The sequence below is a fragment of the Saccoglossus kowalevskii genome, chromosome 13, assembly GCF_978046115.1.
Source record: "Saccoglossus kowalevskii chromosome 13, keSacKowa6.1, whole genome shotgun sequence".
Lineage (NCBI taxonomy): Eukaryota > Metazoa > Hemichordata > Enteropneusta > Harrimaniidae > Saccoglossus > Saccoglossus kowalevskii.
In genome coordinates, this window is record NC_140653.1 from 26131858 (window position 1) to 26150674 (window position 18817).

Consider the following 18817-nt stretch of genomic DNA (forward strand, 5'->3'; position numbering starts at 1 on the left):
CTTGAGAGCTGAGTACCGGTACACCCAATGGATTCAAAATGCTGGGTAGATCCTGCGTTTATCTTTTTTCAGCAGCAGTACAATGGTTACTGTGTTCTCCCATTATCAGAGGGATTGTGGGTTCGTCTCCTATGGTTGACTGCACACTCAAAAAGAGCACATTTTGCTCACCAACGCTTGTGGCATTCTCATTGTGTCAGCCATTGTGTTTTAACGACAATTCACACGAAGATAATTAAATGTTAACAACATTCATCTTCTACCACATCTTCTATCTGATCTAAAATTAGCATATTTAATCAGAATTAAAAAAATATAAAATCATTTAACAACATTTTTTCAGAGACCATAAAATGAAAAAAAATAAAACTTGCTCATTAAATTTTTTTTATTAAATGAAAATCAACTGTAAACCATTACATTTCCAGAAGTCTTTGTAAGTTGTAAACATTGACAGTGGATACATTTCATGAAATCTCCATGACCAAAAAAACAACGGTGATATTTTCATCACTAAACAACATTTATCTCAGTTTTGAAAGATTATGTTGTTTATAAAAATTCATGGCAAGTATTATAAAAAGGGGCCTAGATACATCGTATGTTACAGCGAAAACTGAAAAAAGTTGCATGCAGAATTGGTATTACTTATTAGCTATCAATTTGCATATGTGATGGACCATTCACACAAAGTGAAACAATGTCTAAAAACCTGGCTACTATGGAGTATTAAAATCATAATACCACTTGTGTAATTGGTTGTACTAGTATATCGGTTGTAGTCACGACTGAAAGTACTGTATTGTGATTATAACATTTGTATCTGTCCTAGCAACATTCCAATCTTGTGAAAAAGCGCCGAATATAATTTTTCATACCTAAAGACGTATTTGTAATGGCCAAATGTGACGAAGCTATACTTTTATCAGTTCTTATCATGACTATATATACATGTATACTTTGAGGTTCATTATGGATCCGGAAACCCTAAAATAGTTTAAAAACCTGTGCCCTTCTACCTCCCCCCCCCCCCAAAAAAAAACAAACAAACAAACAAAACAAAACCTGGTTTCATGTAAAACTTGTGGAAAAGTCTTCAAAATCAGCTGGAAACAATTCAACTGGACATTCCACACATTAAGTATATATTAAAGTGATTGACAGGGGATTATTATTCAGAACCTCAAGATGGAATTTAGATCAAAAAATATTGTAGGGATTCTTCTTTGTATGAATTTTGCAGGGAAAACTGGTAGGGAGTATATTTTGGCATCTGATTTTATACAGCCTCAATTGTGAGGAAATGCAACAATCAAATTTAAATGTCATCGAAATTAAAAAAAAAATAAGAGAAATGAAATCAGATTAAAGAATATTTACAATTTTGTTTTTCTACATAAAAAGGTTTAAAATATAATTAAAAATATGATTATATAAATACAAGAGAAAGCAGTCATGTTGTTCATACTGACATTAGCCTTTGAATTTAAACGTTGAGAGGTAGAAAAAACAAAAACAATTCATGTATATATCGATTGTACACTCCGAAGAAGTGTCTTTCAAATTGTGAAACAAGAATAGCTATCCACAATTTTCAGATTTAATCAATGACTCTTGAAGTATCAATATGATTCATACTGAGAAATAATTTCCCTTAACATTCTCGATGTTGTTGGTGATGCTGCGTTGATATCAATTTTTTCAGTAATACTGCTCCACAATGGCCATATTTATGTAGTTAAATAAAATATGGTCTATATATATATATTGATATATAAATCACACAAGTGTCGATAAATTACTCATCGCTGGACTAGCTGGTGGCGAAACATGATTGATATGCAAATATGGTGATTTTAAGTCTATGCTATGAACGCTTTGGTCCGAGTGCCTCTCGTATGGACCAAGACCTTTCGCGATTAACGACTGTTCATTTTTCCAGATGTAACAGCTCCATGTGAAACTATAAAATATGAATAGGAGACCAATTCCCATGAACGCTGTTGAAATAGATGCCGGAATCACTCTGAATTCCAGGAATAAATAAATACCAAGAGCTGAAAAGAAAAAGAAAAAATACATTTACTGAAATTAGCTAATAGCTAGCTGCTCCTGACAAGTTTGAATAAAAATCAACCTAGGTGGTCCAATACTGTAAATCCCTAAATGACTTGATATTTTGAGCGCTATAATTTTTCCCGCCAAAACTATGGACTAACATTTTGCACGTATTTATGTACTTTTCTTGTTTATTTTGGACCAAATGAAAATAATCTCTAATCAGCTACAGGTATCTAGTGTAAGAAATAGACAAGGGATGAAGGCTCAGCCAGCTCACATTTTTTAAACTCGAAAAAACAGATGAAAAGAATAAAAAATAAAATATAAAAAAAATACCAGGTTGAAGAATATTAGTTGCTTCTTCAAATTTCGCCAAAGCCCTACCTACATTTTACCGATATCTGCAGAATAAATAAAAAAAAACTACACAAATTTACTCGAACCGAACGCACGGCACAGTTGGAGGCGTGGCCTGTTCAGCATTTGTCAACAACCGATCAAAAGACTGGTTACGAACCAGATCGAGGTCACGACTTGGTTAGCCTTGCTCAACTGGTTCGTAACCTTATCGTAAACTTAAATGTTTCTCAACACAACTTGTGCACTTAAAACCTGGTGAAATTGCTCAAACATCAAAAAAGTAAAATTAAATGCCAGTGAAAATGCATGTTTTACAGTTAATTGCAGATTCAGCATAAAAAAAAAACAGTAAGTGAAGATTCATTACCAATAAAAGGCATTCCATAGACAAGTAATGTATTCATGGTGTAATTTTCCACTCGAATACAACAAGTGATTGACCATTAGTGTAGACTCCAGTCAAAGCTCTGCCACCAGTCAGTGTATTTAACCCTTTGAATGAAAACAATTTTTCCTACCCAAAATTTAATTCAAATATTTTCACATTTTGTAAAATTTTCACAATTTTATCGTCATTTTGGATCATACGAACAGTTTCACATATTGCATTTAGTTTTTGACTAAAAAATGTGTCAATTTTTTACAACATTTCATGTGGGGAGGAACAGATTGTACACAATGATTTTGATGCTGGTGCCAAAAGTTAACAATTGCAATCTATGTCTGGCAACTTGGTTGCAAAATATAATTCTTTTTTTTTTTCATTGGACCATAACAAAATTTTTATTTTTGGAGGCGGCTGAATTATTAGAATAAAAATGTTGTCAGAATAAAAATTGTGAATTTATGTTTTATTTCTTGCCCTTGTGGTTCAATGTGATCATTTCTTGCCAGGTGGTCGATGGCTAGAGGAAAATTATTAACCTTTTTCCACAAGACTTTCCTGGCCAAATTTGTCTGCACTTTTTCTTGTATTTTTCAAAAATTCTGGAAATTAACCCTAATTTTGGAGCCAACGGACACAATTTCAGTCAATTTTCAGTATTTACTCAAAATAATTGTCTATTTTTCTCCCAATCTTCGGAAGGAATGTGCAGACTATAAACAAGACTGATCTGCGAATTTGTGATGAAAAGAAGTGGTGAAAAGGTTAACAAAAATGAGATGGTTCAATTAATAGAGGGGGGCAAACAATTAGAAGTATTACAGTAATACAATTGTTTATCGGTGAGGTGTTTCCAGTTTGACTAGTTTGACTTCATGTCTGAAATCTTCGTACATAATGCAATTTATAGTCGTATCTGTGGTATTGATCAATAAAATATTCATAGTCACATATATCCAATTTGGAGCTAGATTGTGACCTAAAAATGATTTGACCCGAACTTAATTGGAGCTGTTTACACCAGCTAGACTTGAAAGGAGCCATTGTTTAGTGCCATTATAAACCGCATACACGTTATAGTCTTCAAACTCACCTATGAGAAATACTGGAATCCCGGCGAAGAATGAACCAATTGCTAGAAATCGTATACTCGCAGATTTTTTCAAAAACTTGTAAGCCCTACAAGAACAAATTAAATGCAAAGATGTTGTACATCAGAATTGTTTTTGAACATGCAATTAAACCTCCAATTAAAAATCCATCGATATTTAAAAAATGTAATAAATTCATATCACTATTATACAAGTCCTTGTATAAGCATTGGCTTGGTGGAAACAAAATTACCCATATTATTATTTTACCAAAAGTTTTAGCGTGAAAAATAATGTGTACACGTGCTTGTACCAGCATAAATGTCTATATCATACATAATATAACTTTTTTTTTCTAAACATCAACATAGACGTTGTTTTTACATATGTTGTCTTAAATCAGTAATTCTGATGTTAACCCTAAAACAGATCACTATTGTATTTGGGTCAAGAATGGGACAGCACTAATGTTTTCTTGTGAAACGTAAGAAGCATTGATTCAGTCACTTCATTCATCTACTAAAATAGTCAACATATTGGATATTTGTTTTCGTTATTTTTCCCTCAAGCACCCAATTACCCTTGTTGAAATACAGAGAGCAATTTAACAATTCAAGTGACTGTGTTAAATCTCTGTTTAGGAAATTGAAGTCTGGCAATTTATGTACTGGCAGGGGGCCAGAAATGTACAACTTGCAGATTTTCTAACACAACTGAGTTGACTTGTAATATGAAGGTATGAACTATGATGTCAATATAATTGAGCCTGGTGTTTCTCGGTTAATCACAGTTGTGCCTGATTGTTAATGGTTAACCATAGTTGTGCCTGATTGTTCATGTTTAACCATAGCTGTGCCTGATTGTTCATGGTTAACCATAGTTGTGCCTGATTGTTCATGGTTAACCATAGTTGTGTCTGATTGTTCATGGTTAACCATAGTGGTGCCTGATTGTTCATGGTTAACCATAGTGGTGCCTGATTGTTCATGGTTAACCATAGCTGTGCCTGATTGTTCATGGTTAACCATAGTTGTGCCTGATTGTTCATGGTTAACCATAGTTGTGCCTGATTGTTCATGGTTAACCATAGTTGTGCCTGATTGTTCATGGTTAACCATAGTTGTGCCTGGTTGTTCATGGTTAACCATAGCTGTGCCTGATTGTTCATGGTTAACCATAGTTGTGCCTGGTTGTTCATGGTTAACCATAGCTGTGCCTGATTGTTCATGGTTAACCATAGTTGTGCCTGATTGTTCATGGTTAATCACAGTTGTGCCTGATTGTTAATGGTTAACCATAGTTGTGCCTGATTGTTCATGGTTAACCATAGTTGTGCCTGATTGTTCATGGTTAACCATAGCTGTGCCTGATTGTTCATGGTTAATCACAGTTGTGCCTGATTGTTAATGGTTAACCATAGTTGTGCCTGATTGTTCATGGTTAACCATAGTTGTGCCTGATTGTTCATGGTTAACCATAGCTGTGCCTGATTGTTCATGGTTAACCATAGTTGTGCCTGATTGTTCATGGTTAACCGTAGCTGTGCCTGATTGTTCATGGTTAACCATAGTTGTGCCTGATTGTTAATGGTTAACCATAGCTGTGCCTGATTGTTCATGGTTAATCACAGTTGTGCCTGATTGTTAATGGTTAACCATAGTTGTGCCTGATTGTTAATGGTTAACCATAGTTGTGCCTGATTGTTCATGGTTAACCATAGTTGTGCCTGGTTGTTCATGGTTAACCATAGTTGTGCCTGATTGTTCATGGTTAACTATAGTTGTGCCTGATGTGTGTTTAGTTAACCATGACTAAAACCTCCAATGGTGTAGAATATCATGTGTAATCACCATTATTTTATTGATGCCTGCTAATTTTAGGATGCAACATTCACACCATTCTTTCTGCATAACTTTAAAATTTCCAATGAAAAAAAAAATATTTTGATCACTTTTTTTTATTCAAATGTTATGGGAAAATGCCAAAGTCATTGTTATCATGACAACAAGCTAATTTGTTTTCTGCCTCAAGTCAAAAATATCAGAAATATGTATTGCCTGTTCCAATTCAATAATTAGTATTAACCATAATGACATATTTTTCCAGACAAAAATTTGGTGTGATATTTTGCACATTTTAACAGATTTTTCTATATTTTTGTTGGTATAATTTCCATAATTCAAATTGTGAAAAAATTTAATAAATTCAAATAATGAAGGCTTATTTTGTGACAAAAATTCAAGAAATTAAATTATTAAAGGCTTACCTTTCTTCTCCTTGTGTTAATTTCAACATTTTAGCAGCAAAGTAGCTCTGTATAGAACAGACTACAACGCAACAAAAGTTTAATGTAGCACAAAACGTTGCAATTACTATTCCCGAATCGAGCAAGTTATTATACACTTGTTCTGTCACTACAGCATTGTAATATGTGTGTTCCTCGGAGACTAGTATAATATTCTGTTCCTTTCCCTGAAGTTGAAAAATTAGAAGTATGGCTAACACCGCGACGATCATCGCCAGCAAACTTAAAATTCCCAGTGCTGCTAGGCTTTTCTCAATTCCGAAATCTTTTCCCAGGAGCGTGAGCCGAGAAACACTCAAACCGCTCAGCTTCTGCATGTTGCCTTTCGTTGTCCGACTCGTCCCGCCAGAGAGATCAAACATGTTGGAGGGTTTGGCTGCAGGCATGAACACACTATCGGAATAGCTCCCCGCAGTTACGGAGCTATTCAACTCCTCTGAACTCCCCACAATCTCCAGAATTTCTGAATCCCGCTGCAATTTAATTTCAAACCGTTGTAACAAGCCAACGTTTATGATTAACTGTGACCTGTGGATTCCTTTCTTTGTACAAAACTGTAAAAAATATTAGCCTACGTGTTACTGTTACAATACAAACAGATTTAACGTATTCACTTCGTATAGCCAAAATCCGTATTTTCGAACTTGTTTTTCTGTGATAAATACAAGTTGATGGTTGATGTAGGACTTGTCAGATGGTTTGTCAGACCATGCGTGCTTAATCCCGTTTCATTTGATTGGGGAGAATTCAATCAGCTTTGTCTCGTCAACCGATGTGATTTTCAGGTCAATTCAGGTCATCAAGCCCTCTATAGCAACTATTGTCCTGTAGAGAAATTAAGATTTATATTAAATATGGAATGTAGAACAAATTGTCGACTATATTTCAATCACTTCTATCTCTGTTATTGAAAACAAACCTTGGTTTTGGAAAGTAATTTTTTAGGAGTACACGTATTTTTGTACCTAACCCTTTGAGCGCCAACGTCAACTTCAGGTACCATCCACAATATAGTTTCATCTATAATCTGATCTTTTCCACATGAAATGTTTTGAAAATTTCAAACATTTTGATCCAAAACTATGAGCAATGTTACATTGTGTCTGTCTGGTCCTAAATTAAGAATGAATTCAGTAAAAAATGACAGAAAATAAATTTATACAAATTTGAGTAGAAAAAAAGGCTTAATTCACGCGAAATGAATCCATGTATTCAGGAAGAATATTAAAAATGTGTGCTATACCTATCTTGTTGATAAAACAACTCAATGGGTGGAAAAACATATGCGCTCAGTTTCGCACTCGCCAAAACAGCTGTTTACAAAACAGTTCGACCTGATGACCTACTTGTATATTTTAGCATGGCAACATATTTTCACTTTGTCAGTTCTTACAAAACAAATCCTCGAGTTGGTTGTATCACTGCAACAACCGTTGCCAAGGACGGTAAATTCTGTGTTATTGCCTTGAAATTAATCATTATTAGAGAATTATGATATAAACATATCAGTATTATCCCAGGTTTAACACGCCCTGTAAAGCATGTGACCTTATGTTCATAGTAATATTGTAACTATATATGTACTTCACTAATTTATAGCTCCCCCTCCCTCCCCTTACCAATGATTAACCCACTAATATATGTACCACATTCTTGAAAGTTACTGTCTGTACCAGTTAGTTTTTTTTGCTGGTATTCCCCTAGAATGCCCCTGAAATAATATCCTGTTATAATGTGAACTTTGAACCGTTACATGCGCAATGGTATATGATATTATGGTAATGTCTTTTTTTTTTTAGTGAGCAGCATATGATATCATAAATCAATCATCGTTTTCTACGTTGCTCCTATCATTTCTACAAGAGGGGAGATCCCTTACACTCGCACAGTGTTTGATTTTAGTGGAACTTTCATTAGATATCTGCTTTCAGTGCTATTGAAAGTTGTCTTCACTAGCATGTATTAAAAAGACTGGGTAGTGCATGTCCATCGATATTGAAATACATGACAATATAGATTACATCTGTTTTGCATGATAATACGATTGAGTAATTATACATGCAATAATCCTTATTGCGAATACTTGATTGATTGATTTTCACTAGTCAATATAGAAAATTCGGTAAATGTAATGTAATTTCACTTGTGTTCTAGCTTCTGCTTTTAATAATCGTATCTAACATGTATGTTCCGCACCTGGTTTCACTTCATGTACAAGAGTCAATCTACTTAAAAATAAATAACACCACTGCCTTATTCCAACAAAGACAACATTAGACATTTTAAGTTCTCGTGAAGTGGGATGGTGTTTGTTTCTTTTAGTCTGTGATGACATACATGGGGTGAACAATTGTAATATAAATGGTTTACGACATGAATGAGACATGGGTGAACGTTCTCTCCTCATAGCTGTCAAGATCAGTATTTTGAATCTACAGGTAAATCAATTAAAAACACAACGCTAAACTAGTAGTTTTAAACAACAGATTGGAGATAAAGTGTAATATTTAAACAGCTGAATACGACGTACCCCTTTTTCTGAAAAAAGGATGAGATTTGTTTAATAGACTGAGCAATATTACAATACAGTAAAAGCAAAGTGTATCGGGGGCAACGTTTCTTTTACAAAACAATACAGAACTATCGATGCAAAAAACCACAAAACGCACAATAAAGGTATTGTTATCATGGGGAACACTTCATGGTGATTTGCGTTACAATAGAATACCAGCCACGACTTAGGAGCAGTGCTACGAAAGTACGTTTGTTGATACATCAATGCAAAGTTCAGTCTTAGCTTAAAGTCAAAGGTGATAGGTGTACGCTTTTATAGTATTCGCTGTGCGATTTGGCAGTTGGGATGACATGTCTAAAGAACAAAACACGATTATTTTTTACCTTATTGCACTCATCTGAAGATTGCCAGTGCTAAAAAAAACTGTTTCACAGTTAACATTCGCTCATCCAACTTGATAATGTCACATGCTTGCGAAAACAAAATACATTGATATAATTGAAATTGAATGGATGAGTTAAAATTAATATGAATAATTTTATATAAGCCTAAATCTCACTTCAAGTTTACCGGTAGTTAAATCGCTACAATCATTGCAAAGCCCACGTTCAAATTTTGGGTAAACAAACAATGTATTTTGCATGTGTTGTATATGTCTCTATAAGTTGCAACTGCGACGTGGTGCGACAACTGTTATGCTTTGAACAATTAACGTTGCCCCAGTACACTGGTGCACGAAATAATATTTTAAATTGCTCGAATTTAGCGAAAAGTTGTAAAAAGTAAGTGTCCAATATTAAATTGAGGTATTTTGAAATATACTGAAACAATCAGGATTTATTATCTGAAACTGAGAGTATTTTTCAATACACCTCTCAACTTGCAACTAAATTCTAAATTATTAACTAAAAGTTTTGTAGTATACTCTCACCAGGTGAAGAACCCCGCTGTACGTGTATACCCACCAAGTCTGTGAAACTCGACGTTAACCCGACAACCGACAATCGTTATGAAGCATCCACCACCGAACATTGTTGGTTCATTAACATAAATCAATTGTTATCTTATCTATTATTCATAGCTAATCTCTTGGATGATTGGAGAAGGTTCAGAGGAATCAACAATATGTTGTGTTTTTCAACTCGACAGTTCTGTTTAGTCTGCATGCATGAATGGACGGTTGGTGTTTTTATACCATCAGGTGTACAACCATAAAATAACCAGACTTTCCTGACAATAATGCCATTCAAATCAGTCAATTGTCACAAAGAAAGAAAGCTCTCTTAAAAAAAATCAAAACAGCAACATATATTTTTACTGCTTGTCAGATGGAGGGTTATTGAAAGACACAAACTCCATGTCAATAGTTTTTTTAACCCATTCAATATATTGGTTTTTTGACCTTCAACTTGACCATGACGGGAAGTATTGTTAATATCTACAAGACCATATGTAATGTGTTTTTAGTCCCCGTTCGGACTTGTGTTTTGATCTCTGTGTGTCCGTGCGTAGGTGCTATTTGAAATGTCTGGACCAATCAATCAAACTTCGTTAGACATTATAGGACCTTGATGCACATCATTTTGTTTTTCAGATAAGATTGGTGGCCATTTTGTTTTAATGAATGTGGTTCTAGTGCTATATCTCTGACTTGCTTTGACTGATTATGTTCAAATTTCAAATATTCATTATAAATCATGTCATAGATATACAGATATATTGGTTTGACGATCCTATTCAAAATGGTCGAATGGTGGCCATTTTTGTGCTAAAAAATCATCAAATATCAAGCATTTCTGGCATTTATAGATGGATTTTGTTCACACATTATGGGTTCCTGATGCACGTGCTTCAACTGATTATGTTCAAATTTTATATATTCATTGTACATGTATTCAAAATGGCTGATTTTGTCTTAATTAATGCTGTTCCAGAGCAATATCTCTCAATCATCATAATCATATTTCTGACATGTTTTTGTTCCAGCTATATTACTATAAACAAAACAATATATCGTAAATTCAATAACTAACGGGGACTGTGCCATGCATGGCTTGTTCATTAGTCCCCGTTCGGACGCAGTCCGAAAACGGGGACTTATGTTTTGCCCTGTGTGCGTCCGTCCGTCCGTCCGTCCGTGCATCCGTGCGTCCGTGATCACCTGTATCTCGAACATGCATGGACCGATTAAGTTCAAACTTCACTCATACATCACACATTATATGGGACATATGCACATGCATTTTTTTCATGATCCGATTAACGATAGCCGAATAGCGGCCATTTTAAGGCCGAAAATGCATCAAAATCGCACATTTTCACCATTCCGGACCCGGATCTCAGTTATGCATGGACGGATTTTGTTCAAATTTGGTACATACATTAAACATAATAGGACCTTGATGCACGTCATTTTTTTTTTGGGATCGGGTTCGAAATGGCCGACTGGCGGTCATTTTGTTTTAAAGAATTCAGTTCTGGATCCGTATCTGAGACATGCTTGGATTGATCGAGTTCAAACTTCACACACACAAGGTACATCATGTCACAAATATGTATGTGCATTTGTTTCATGATCTCATTAACGATAGCCAAATGGCGCCCGCTTTAAGGCCGAAAATGCATTGAAATCGCACATTTTCACCATTCCGGACCCGGATCTCAGTTATGCATGGACGGATTTCATTCAAATTTGGTACATACATTAAACATAATAGGACCTTGATGCACGTCATTTTTTTTTTCGGATCAAGTTCGAAATAGCCGACTGGCGGCCATTTTGTTTTAAAGAAATCAGTTCTGGATCCGTATCCGAGACATGTCTGGATTGATCAAGTTCAAACTTCACACACACAAGGTACATCATGTCACAAATATGTATGTGCATTTGTTTCATGATCTCATTAACGATAGCCAAATGGGGGCCGCTTTAAGGCCGAAAATGCATTGAAATCACACATTTTCACCATTCCGGACCCGTATCTCAGTTATGCATTGATGGATTTTGTTCAAATTTGGTACATACATTAAACATAATAGGACCTTGATGCACGTCTTTTTTTTTTTTCGGATCAAGTTCGAAATGGCCGACTGGCGGCCATTTTGTTAAAGAATTCAGTTCTGGATTCGTATCCAAGACATGTCTGGATTGATCAAGTTCAAACTTCACACACACATGGTACATCATGTCACAAATAGATATGTGCATTTGTTTCATGATCTGCTTAACAATAGCGGAATGATGGCCATTTTAAGGCCGAAAATGCATCAAAATCACGTATTTTCACAATTCCAGAACCCGATCTCAGTCATGCATGGATGGATTTTGTTCAGATTTAGCACAATGTGTTGTACATATGCAGGTGCATTTCGGTCATGATCTGCTTTGAATGTATATGTCACTCAAATATGAACGGAACGGGGACGTGTCATTGACAATGACTTGTTAAATAATTAGCATACGAGAGGCAACCTTTGCAACAAATTTAACATTTCCCTATAAAATTGCAAAAATCACCAAATTACTCACATTAATGGACTTAAGTTGCTAATTAAAATGTACCAACACAGACAGCAACTTCCATATTACTCTGTTATATGTAAATTATATTAATTGGCTTGACCATAATAAGGTGAAGGGAAAGTCATCGTAGTGGCAAAATGTTTGTTGTCGGTGTCGTCGTTAACTTTCTTGTGGGCATGATAACTCCAATAATATTCAGCTGATCGCTATAAAACTTGTATATATCGTTAATCTGTGTGTATAGTTGGCCTGTATAGATTATTTTGGTTTTTATTTAGATTTGCTGTTAAAAGCACATGGGAGTTAAAAACTATATAAAGAAATCAATTATTCACTGGCTTTTAGTTTTGCTCTTTTTGCTGATAAGCGAGTTCCACTAAAGTAAATCCACATGAATTTATTAAAATAACAATTTGAATATAACACTTCGTTTCCCTGGCAAATTCGTAAACTTAACACCCTGCGAATATGCTATATGGTTTTACAGTACCAAATTCTCACTGATCCATAATACGCTGTGAATTTACCCGTTTTATTTTGAGAGAGACGAACGATTTTTTGCAAATAATGAAATAATGAAATTTTGTAACAGTGACAATATTTTCTGGGGTCTTCATGCGACAAGAATTGTCAGTGACGTTTCAAAATTTGGTCTTTACAAAGGCCGTTAAGTCCTGAAATTGTGAAAGTTTTTGCAGTGAAAAATTAAACAGTTTACAGTATCAACATATCATTTACATTGGTGCACTTACTTTTTAACAAATACGGTAAGCCATGTTTATTTCATTCACTACAAAACAAACTTTATCACCTTTGCAATGTGTGAGCATTTTTAATAAAAACATTTAACACTTTGAGCAGCAGAGTCGAGACAATATTTCACAAAATAAATTTTTCTCATATTTTTTACAAAATTTTGATCGGGTACTCTAGCCAATAGGAACTTGCGTTCATTTGGTCCAAAATTTCAGGAAAATACATAAAAAAAAAGAAAAAATGTTGGTTACACATTTTAGCGGGAAAAAAACTGTCTCCCGAAGGGTTTATAAAAGGCAAATACAACCTGTGCCGCATGGCCATGAAATACACGCTTGCTGCCAGATGCATTTGTTCAGTGAACACAAATAAAACGATATTTCATGCGACGTACGTTTCTCTGTACGGCATGTTCATGGACAAAGATTTGATAGTTGCATATACGTAGCATCTGCATGAAGAGAATGGATTGGAATGTCCGGTCATTCACAATGTCATTCATTCAACATCCCTCCTTCCCTCCTTAAAAGCTGAAATTTATTAGGTAGATTTATTCCCTGTTGATTTCATTGTTTGCAGGACAGGCTCCAATGATTTGGGTTAAGCTACTATGTGTGGTTTAAGTTTTCATTTGTTATGTTAATCTATTATGGTATTTTATATTATCCTTAAGTTCATACTATTCCGGATTTTGTAGACATAATCCTCTAAACGGATTGGTCCAATATTCTCAAAACAACTATACAATTGCATGTGTGTACCAATCGGCCAATCAGAAATGTGGAACAACATGATCTGTATCAATTTTATAAGCTGAAAGGTAAATATCTGCATAATCTGGTGCAAGATGATCACAAAATTAACTATAACTTTGAGCATTCAATATGGTCCCTCATATACAAACAGCATATTTGCAAGTAGCTCAAATTTAAACTCATTTTTAGGTCACTGCAATCAATCATTTTAACAAATATATATTTATTAAAATATATATATATATATATGTCATCAAACGCTGCAATTTTTTTCACCAAAATTTTAATAATTTTTTTGTTGATTTTACGTAGGTTTATTTAAGGTAACAAAAGATGATTTTGGTGCTTGTTACATTGTTATATACTACAATGTCGGTTGTCGATGTTTTTTTCTTTTTCCTCATATGAACTCACATCAGTGTTTAACACAATTATTTTGACGAAGACCTTTTTAGGTTTTAGGTTCAAAATAACAGAAAAATAATAATGTCAACATTTTAGCATTCAAATTGTTATTAGATATAATAAAAGAACAAAAACTGTCAAATATTTGAAAGAGTATGTGTGTTCCAGTTACATGTCATCAATCAATGGCCGCTCTTGTGCACCTACAGGAAGTTCATTTTTTCCTACGTAAGATGAATCTTTATTATTATACATCTGTCACCGTAGTGCCATAAGTTACAGTGTGCCGTAATTTTGCGGTATTTTACGGGGTATTTTCATCCTACCATATTAGGAAATGTGAATTCCAAATATGGAATGATCTATTAATAAAAACAAACATGGCTGCCACCAGAGTTTGACTGGACTAAAATTTAGGATTTTGGCATTTCAATGATGTATCCTTGGAAGGAAAAAATTTACACTGTCAGACAGTACGTTGTGCATCAACATCCTCTGCGCGTCGGTCGATATTCCAGCTGTACTGTCTTCATGCATACTTTGAGGTATCCTCAAAATAACCTCCTATTATTTATTATAGTGTCGGTATTTACTTTCAGGTTGGCCATATTTAAAAGGGGTTTATTTCTTTAAATTGATACAGCTATAAAATTGTTATTTTTGTTGAATCGTTGAGGTTAATTTTTGCTTATTTCACTGATAAATGCTAAAACACTGTCGTTTTTGAAGTTCATGTAAACAATGTAATTTTAATACATGTTTACATGTACATTGCATGGTATCAAACATGGCTCTGCATAACAACTATGGAAGTATGCAAAGATAACCAAATATGGCACCATTTGGGTACTTATTTTCTGTTTTCTAAAAAAAAACACCTAAGATCGGACCGAATCAAATATGAATTCTCATTCATCTTTTGATAACTGAGCAAATTACTCACAGAACATCCTATAGAGGGCAACTATAGCTGCACAATTTATTTGACTGGACATTGGTTTTTAGTTCATCACATCTTGGTAAGTTATGTGAAAGGTCTAACAGATCAGCTAGCAATTTAAAGTTTAAATAAGTTACTTAAAATATTTAATGTTTCCTATACATATGACATTTGTAATTTACAAAATACTTTATGATGTTTAACTATTTCGTATATTTACTACATTCCAAAGCAAGGAAAGTCATAATATAGATATAATATAGAAATGTTTAAAATAAGGACCAGTCTCAAGAGAAAAGAATTTCAATTTTTTTTAAAAGTAAACTGTTGAGTTAATTTGAAGACCAAATAATTCACTACCAATATTTCCTCTTACCAGAAGTACATGAGATAGGATTGCCTTAACTCTTACAAGTAATGTAAATGCAGTTGACAGGATTAGGGTTAAAGTCGAAATTGCTAAATTAACAGATTAATTTGACCACCTTCTTTCATAAACTGCAACCATTTTGAAATCATATTTTGTATTCTGTAATATTTCATTTGCTAATATTAAAATTTCTATAATATTGCATTTGATATCTCCAATTTCATTAAAATAAGTTCCTTATAATTAGGGCTTTTTTTCAAATATCATCTAGTTTATTTTCATATGTTTTATTTTATTTTATTAAAATTTATTTGCTGGTATCTTTTTAAGGTAGAGATGCAGGTTCGTGGGAGTGAATTTTTTTTTTTTTTGCTTTTTATTATCCAAACGCTATATACTGTTAAAATTTTGTAGAATTGTGAATAGTGGAACATACTCAAAAAACGATTTTAAAATATAGATAACAGGTGCAAACATTCTCTCTTTTGAATGCTTAGCAAGATTTAGCAAGGCTGTACATAAATAAAAAAGAAACATGGTGAAAAAAAGAAATATCGGGATCTCCATATTATGCACTATATTTAACTTTTAACAAAATGATAATATGTTTAAATTTGGAACTGTTACAGCCATTTTAATTATGAGCATTAGCAAACTTCTTACTGAATGAATTGTTATGCAAATTAGCAATTATCTCGGCTTCTTTTTAGTGCATATCCCGGAACTTTAAAAAAAATAGCTCCTAGACGCTTTGACCTTTTGTTTTGAAATTTTCACAAATGATTGACAATGTGTTTATCTTCAAAACGCCGTCGGGGCATTGTTTTTGGTTGAACAGTGTTACAGCAATCGTACAGACAACTAGCCTGGGTGTTAATTTATGCATAAACTTGAAGTAATAAAATTTGAGCTGCTGACCTGCAAAATTTACAACTGGTAGACACTTTTCAAGACGGAACTTTCGTCATAGTAAACAGATGTACCCATAAACCAATTTTGACAGGAAACAAGCATGGTTTAGAAGCTATTTTTTTTAAATCACTTTTGACCAAAAAAGCATATTTTTGTGCATATTTCAAACTAGTGTCCATAATAAAAAAAATACTAACAAAATTTTTAAATTCATACAATAAGCTTTCCGAAAATATATAGTTTTGTGGACAAGGGAAGTCTTCTTGGTTTCCTAATTAACTAATTAAAATACCTGTCAGGTAAACTGCATCTTTATCTTAAGTTTTGATAATCCTAACTAGCTCTAACTAGGATGTTATTTTAATCAGATTGATACATCATATATGTAATGTATACATGTATATGTGTCTAACCCCATATTCCTCTTCTCAACCCCCAATATTATAGAGAGACCCACCCTCATATTATTATAAAAAGAGGTTCCATTTGTATAGATATACAGAATATATTGTTAATTTCTCTTCATTTTCTTATTGAGACTTGCCACACGAAAATGCTAACGCAATCCCTGTAAATGTATCATTCAAATTCAAGGTTGCACAACGACTGGGCCACCTAATACGCTCAACATTACCATACCCCTTCTATTAGTTGGACCTCTTGCAGCTTGTGCAACCGCCTAGCTGGCAGGAAATAGCTACGTTCAGAAATTGTTAGTTCTATACAGTTGCGAAGCCTGTATAGCCTGTTTCTGTTCTACTTAGTGGAAGCATAATGATTATTAATAAAAGTATCTGTATTGTTAAGATAAATCCACTCGTTATTGATATGTGTACTTTTACTATACATGGATAGATGGTACTGTCATGTCTTCTTTACTTATTTTATTTGCTTTTACTATACATCTTGTCTTTGATTTCTTCACAACAAGCATTCAACTATTGGATACGACATCAAGACAGATATTGGTTTGGTTTTATATATGTTATACTTTGATATTTGTACTTGGAAGATTATATACATGCGATTTAAGTTCATGAAATTTACAACCCTTCTCAGGTCCCTCAGATATGATTGGTATTTTTAACCAAATTGATAGAAAATTCAAAAACTTTGGAAAATCTAGAAAGTCTATTTTCACCCCCATGTAACAACAATGTCCTGAATTATATCCATTTTCAATTTTATCAAAACGAAAACATATGAACTTTAATAAATGTAAACTTCTATCTCTGATCGCCATGTGTCAAAGGGCAATTGAAACGTGCGCCTTGCACATTCCAGTTACCACATACTTGCATGGCAGTGAATGCTCGTTCTGGAGTATGAATGAAATTACATTAACCTATTTACATACTTTTATGTTACGCACCTTCACGCTATTCTACTTTGTATTGACTCCGATATAGCCATGCTATTTCTTGCAGATGTCAAAAGAACTCATTCTTTAGAGTAGAGGCCGAAAGAATGAAAACTCATGGCCACTTAGAATGAATAGGCCACGGAGTTGACTCAACAATTACGATCGCTCCTTGGATTTTGTGAATCCAGTTGAAATTTTAACTCATCGTGAGGCGATTAATGTGTGGCCTAATTGTTATGAATGCTATCCAAGTGGGAAACTTTACAGATACCCAAAACTACTACAAGCAGTTTACATTATATATTGAAGGCGTGATTGTCCAAATAGCAGAGCATGTCTAAGTACACCACAAGAGTAACATACAAGTACATATAGATCTTGTACTTGACTTTTACAGATACTTACTGAGTAAGGCAATCAATAAATTTGTGGAGCTATTCAACTGTGTGATGTCCCATTATTTTGACAAACATAGTTAGTAGTAAACCACAAACTGAGTAATCCATTACCTTGCAAACTTCACACTTAAGTCTCACTCTGATATTTGTTTCCCCCAGAAAGTTTATCAGGAGTGTGAAGGAGTGCTGGCACAATCTAGATATTAAAGTCGCAGGTTAAGGAACGCAGGCGGCGGCGGCCGTCGTGGCAGCTGTGAGCACCTCAAGCAGATATTAAATTCCCTATTCAACGAAGAAGACCGTGTGAATGCAGACATACAGGGCTTTTGAAAGAGTGAAAAGGGGCAGTAGGAATGTACCACTTGTCGAGGGGTGTATGTTTGGTATAGCTAAGCATTGGTATGTTAAGTGTCACCTCTGTGTCAACACAATATAAAGAATGCTCTTTGTTTTGCAAAACAGACTTTGTATGGGGTTAACCTCTTCTGTTATCACACGGCTCTAAGCGTCACCAGTTCATGGGTATCCCCCTACTGACTTGGCCAGTGTCACTCAGTCTATTAGCATCGCGTAATAATCACGAGTTGCTGGCAAAGATCCAACAAAAATAATCAAAATCCAATTACATAATGTAGAATTTCAAATACGGAGATTTTGAACAACTATATTAGTTTTCAA

General features: G+C 34.2%; 1 protein-coding gene across 1 annotated transcript; it reads right to left on the minus strand.

Annotated features, from left to right (window-relative positions):
• Positions 1–269: 269 nt before the first annotated feature.
• LOC144362808 (uncharacterized) lies at positions 270–18421 on the minus strand. Its single transcript, XM_078013860.2, has 4 exons — positions 18251–18421; positions 6164–7027; positions 3900–3985; positions 270–2057 (listed from the first exon to the last, which is right to left on the minus strand). The coding sequence occupies exons 2-4, from the start codon at positions 6586–6588 to the stop codon at positions 1780–1782; spliced, it is 789 nt and encodes a 262-aa protein (XP_077869986.1). The 5' UTR covers positions 6589–7027; positions 18251–18421; the 3' UTR covers positions 270–1779.
• Positions 18422–18817: the final 396 nt, after the last annotated feature.

What these genes read in the sequence shown, in the direction of transcription:
- LOC144362808 (XM_078013860.2), bottom strand. Translation starts at nt 6,588, where the DNA reads ATGCCTGCAGCCAAACCCTCCAACATGTTTGATCTCTCTGGCGGGACG. An exon ending in TTAACACAAGGAGAAGAAAG is followed by an intron (nt 3,986 to 6,163) that starts GTAAGCCTTTAA and finishes TTGTTCTTGTAG; the next exon opens with GGCTTACAAGTTTTTGAAAA. An exon ending in GATTCCAGTATTTCTCATAG is followed by an intron (nt 2,058 to 3,899) that starts GTGAGTTTGAAG and finishes TTTTCTTTTCAG; the next exon opens with CTCTTGGTATTTATTTATTC.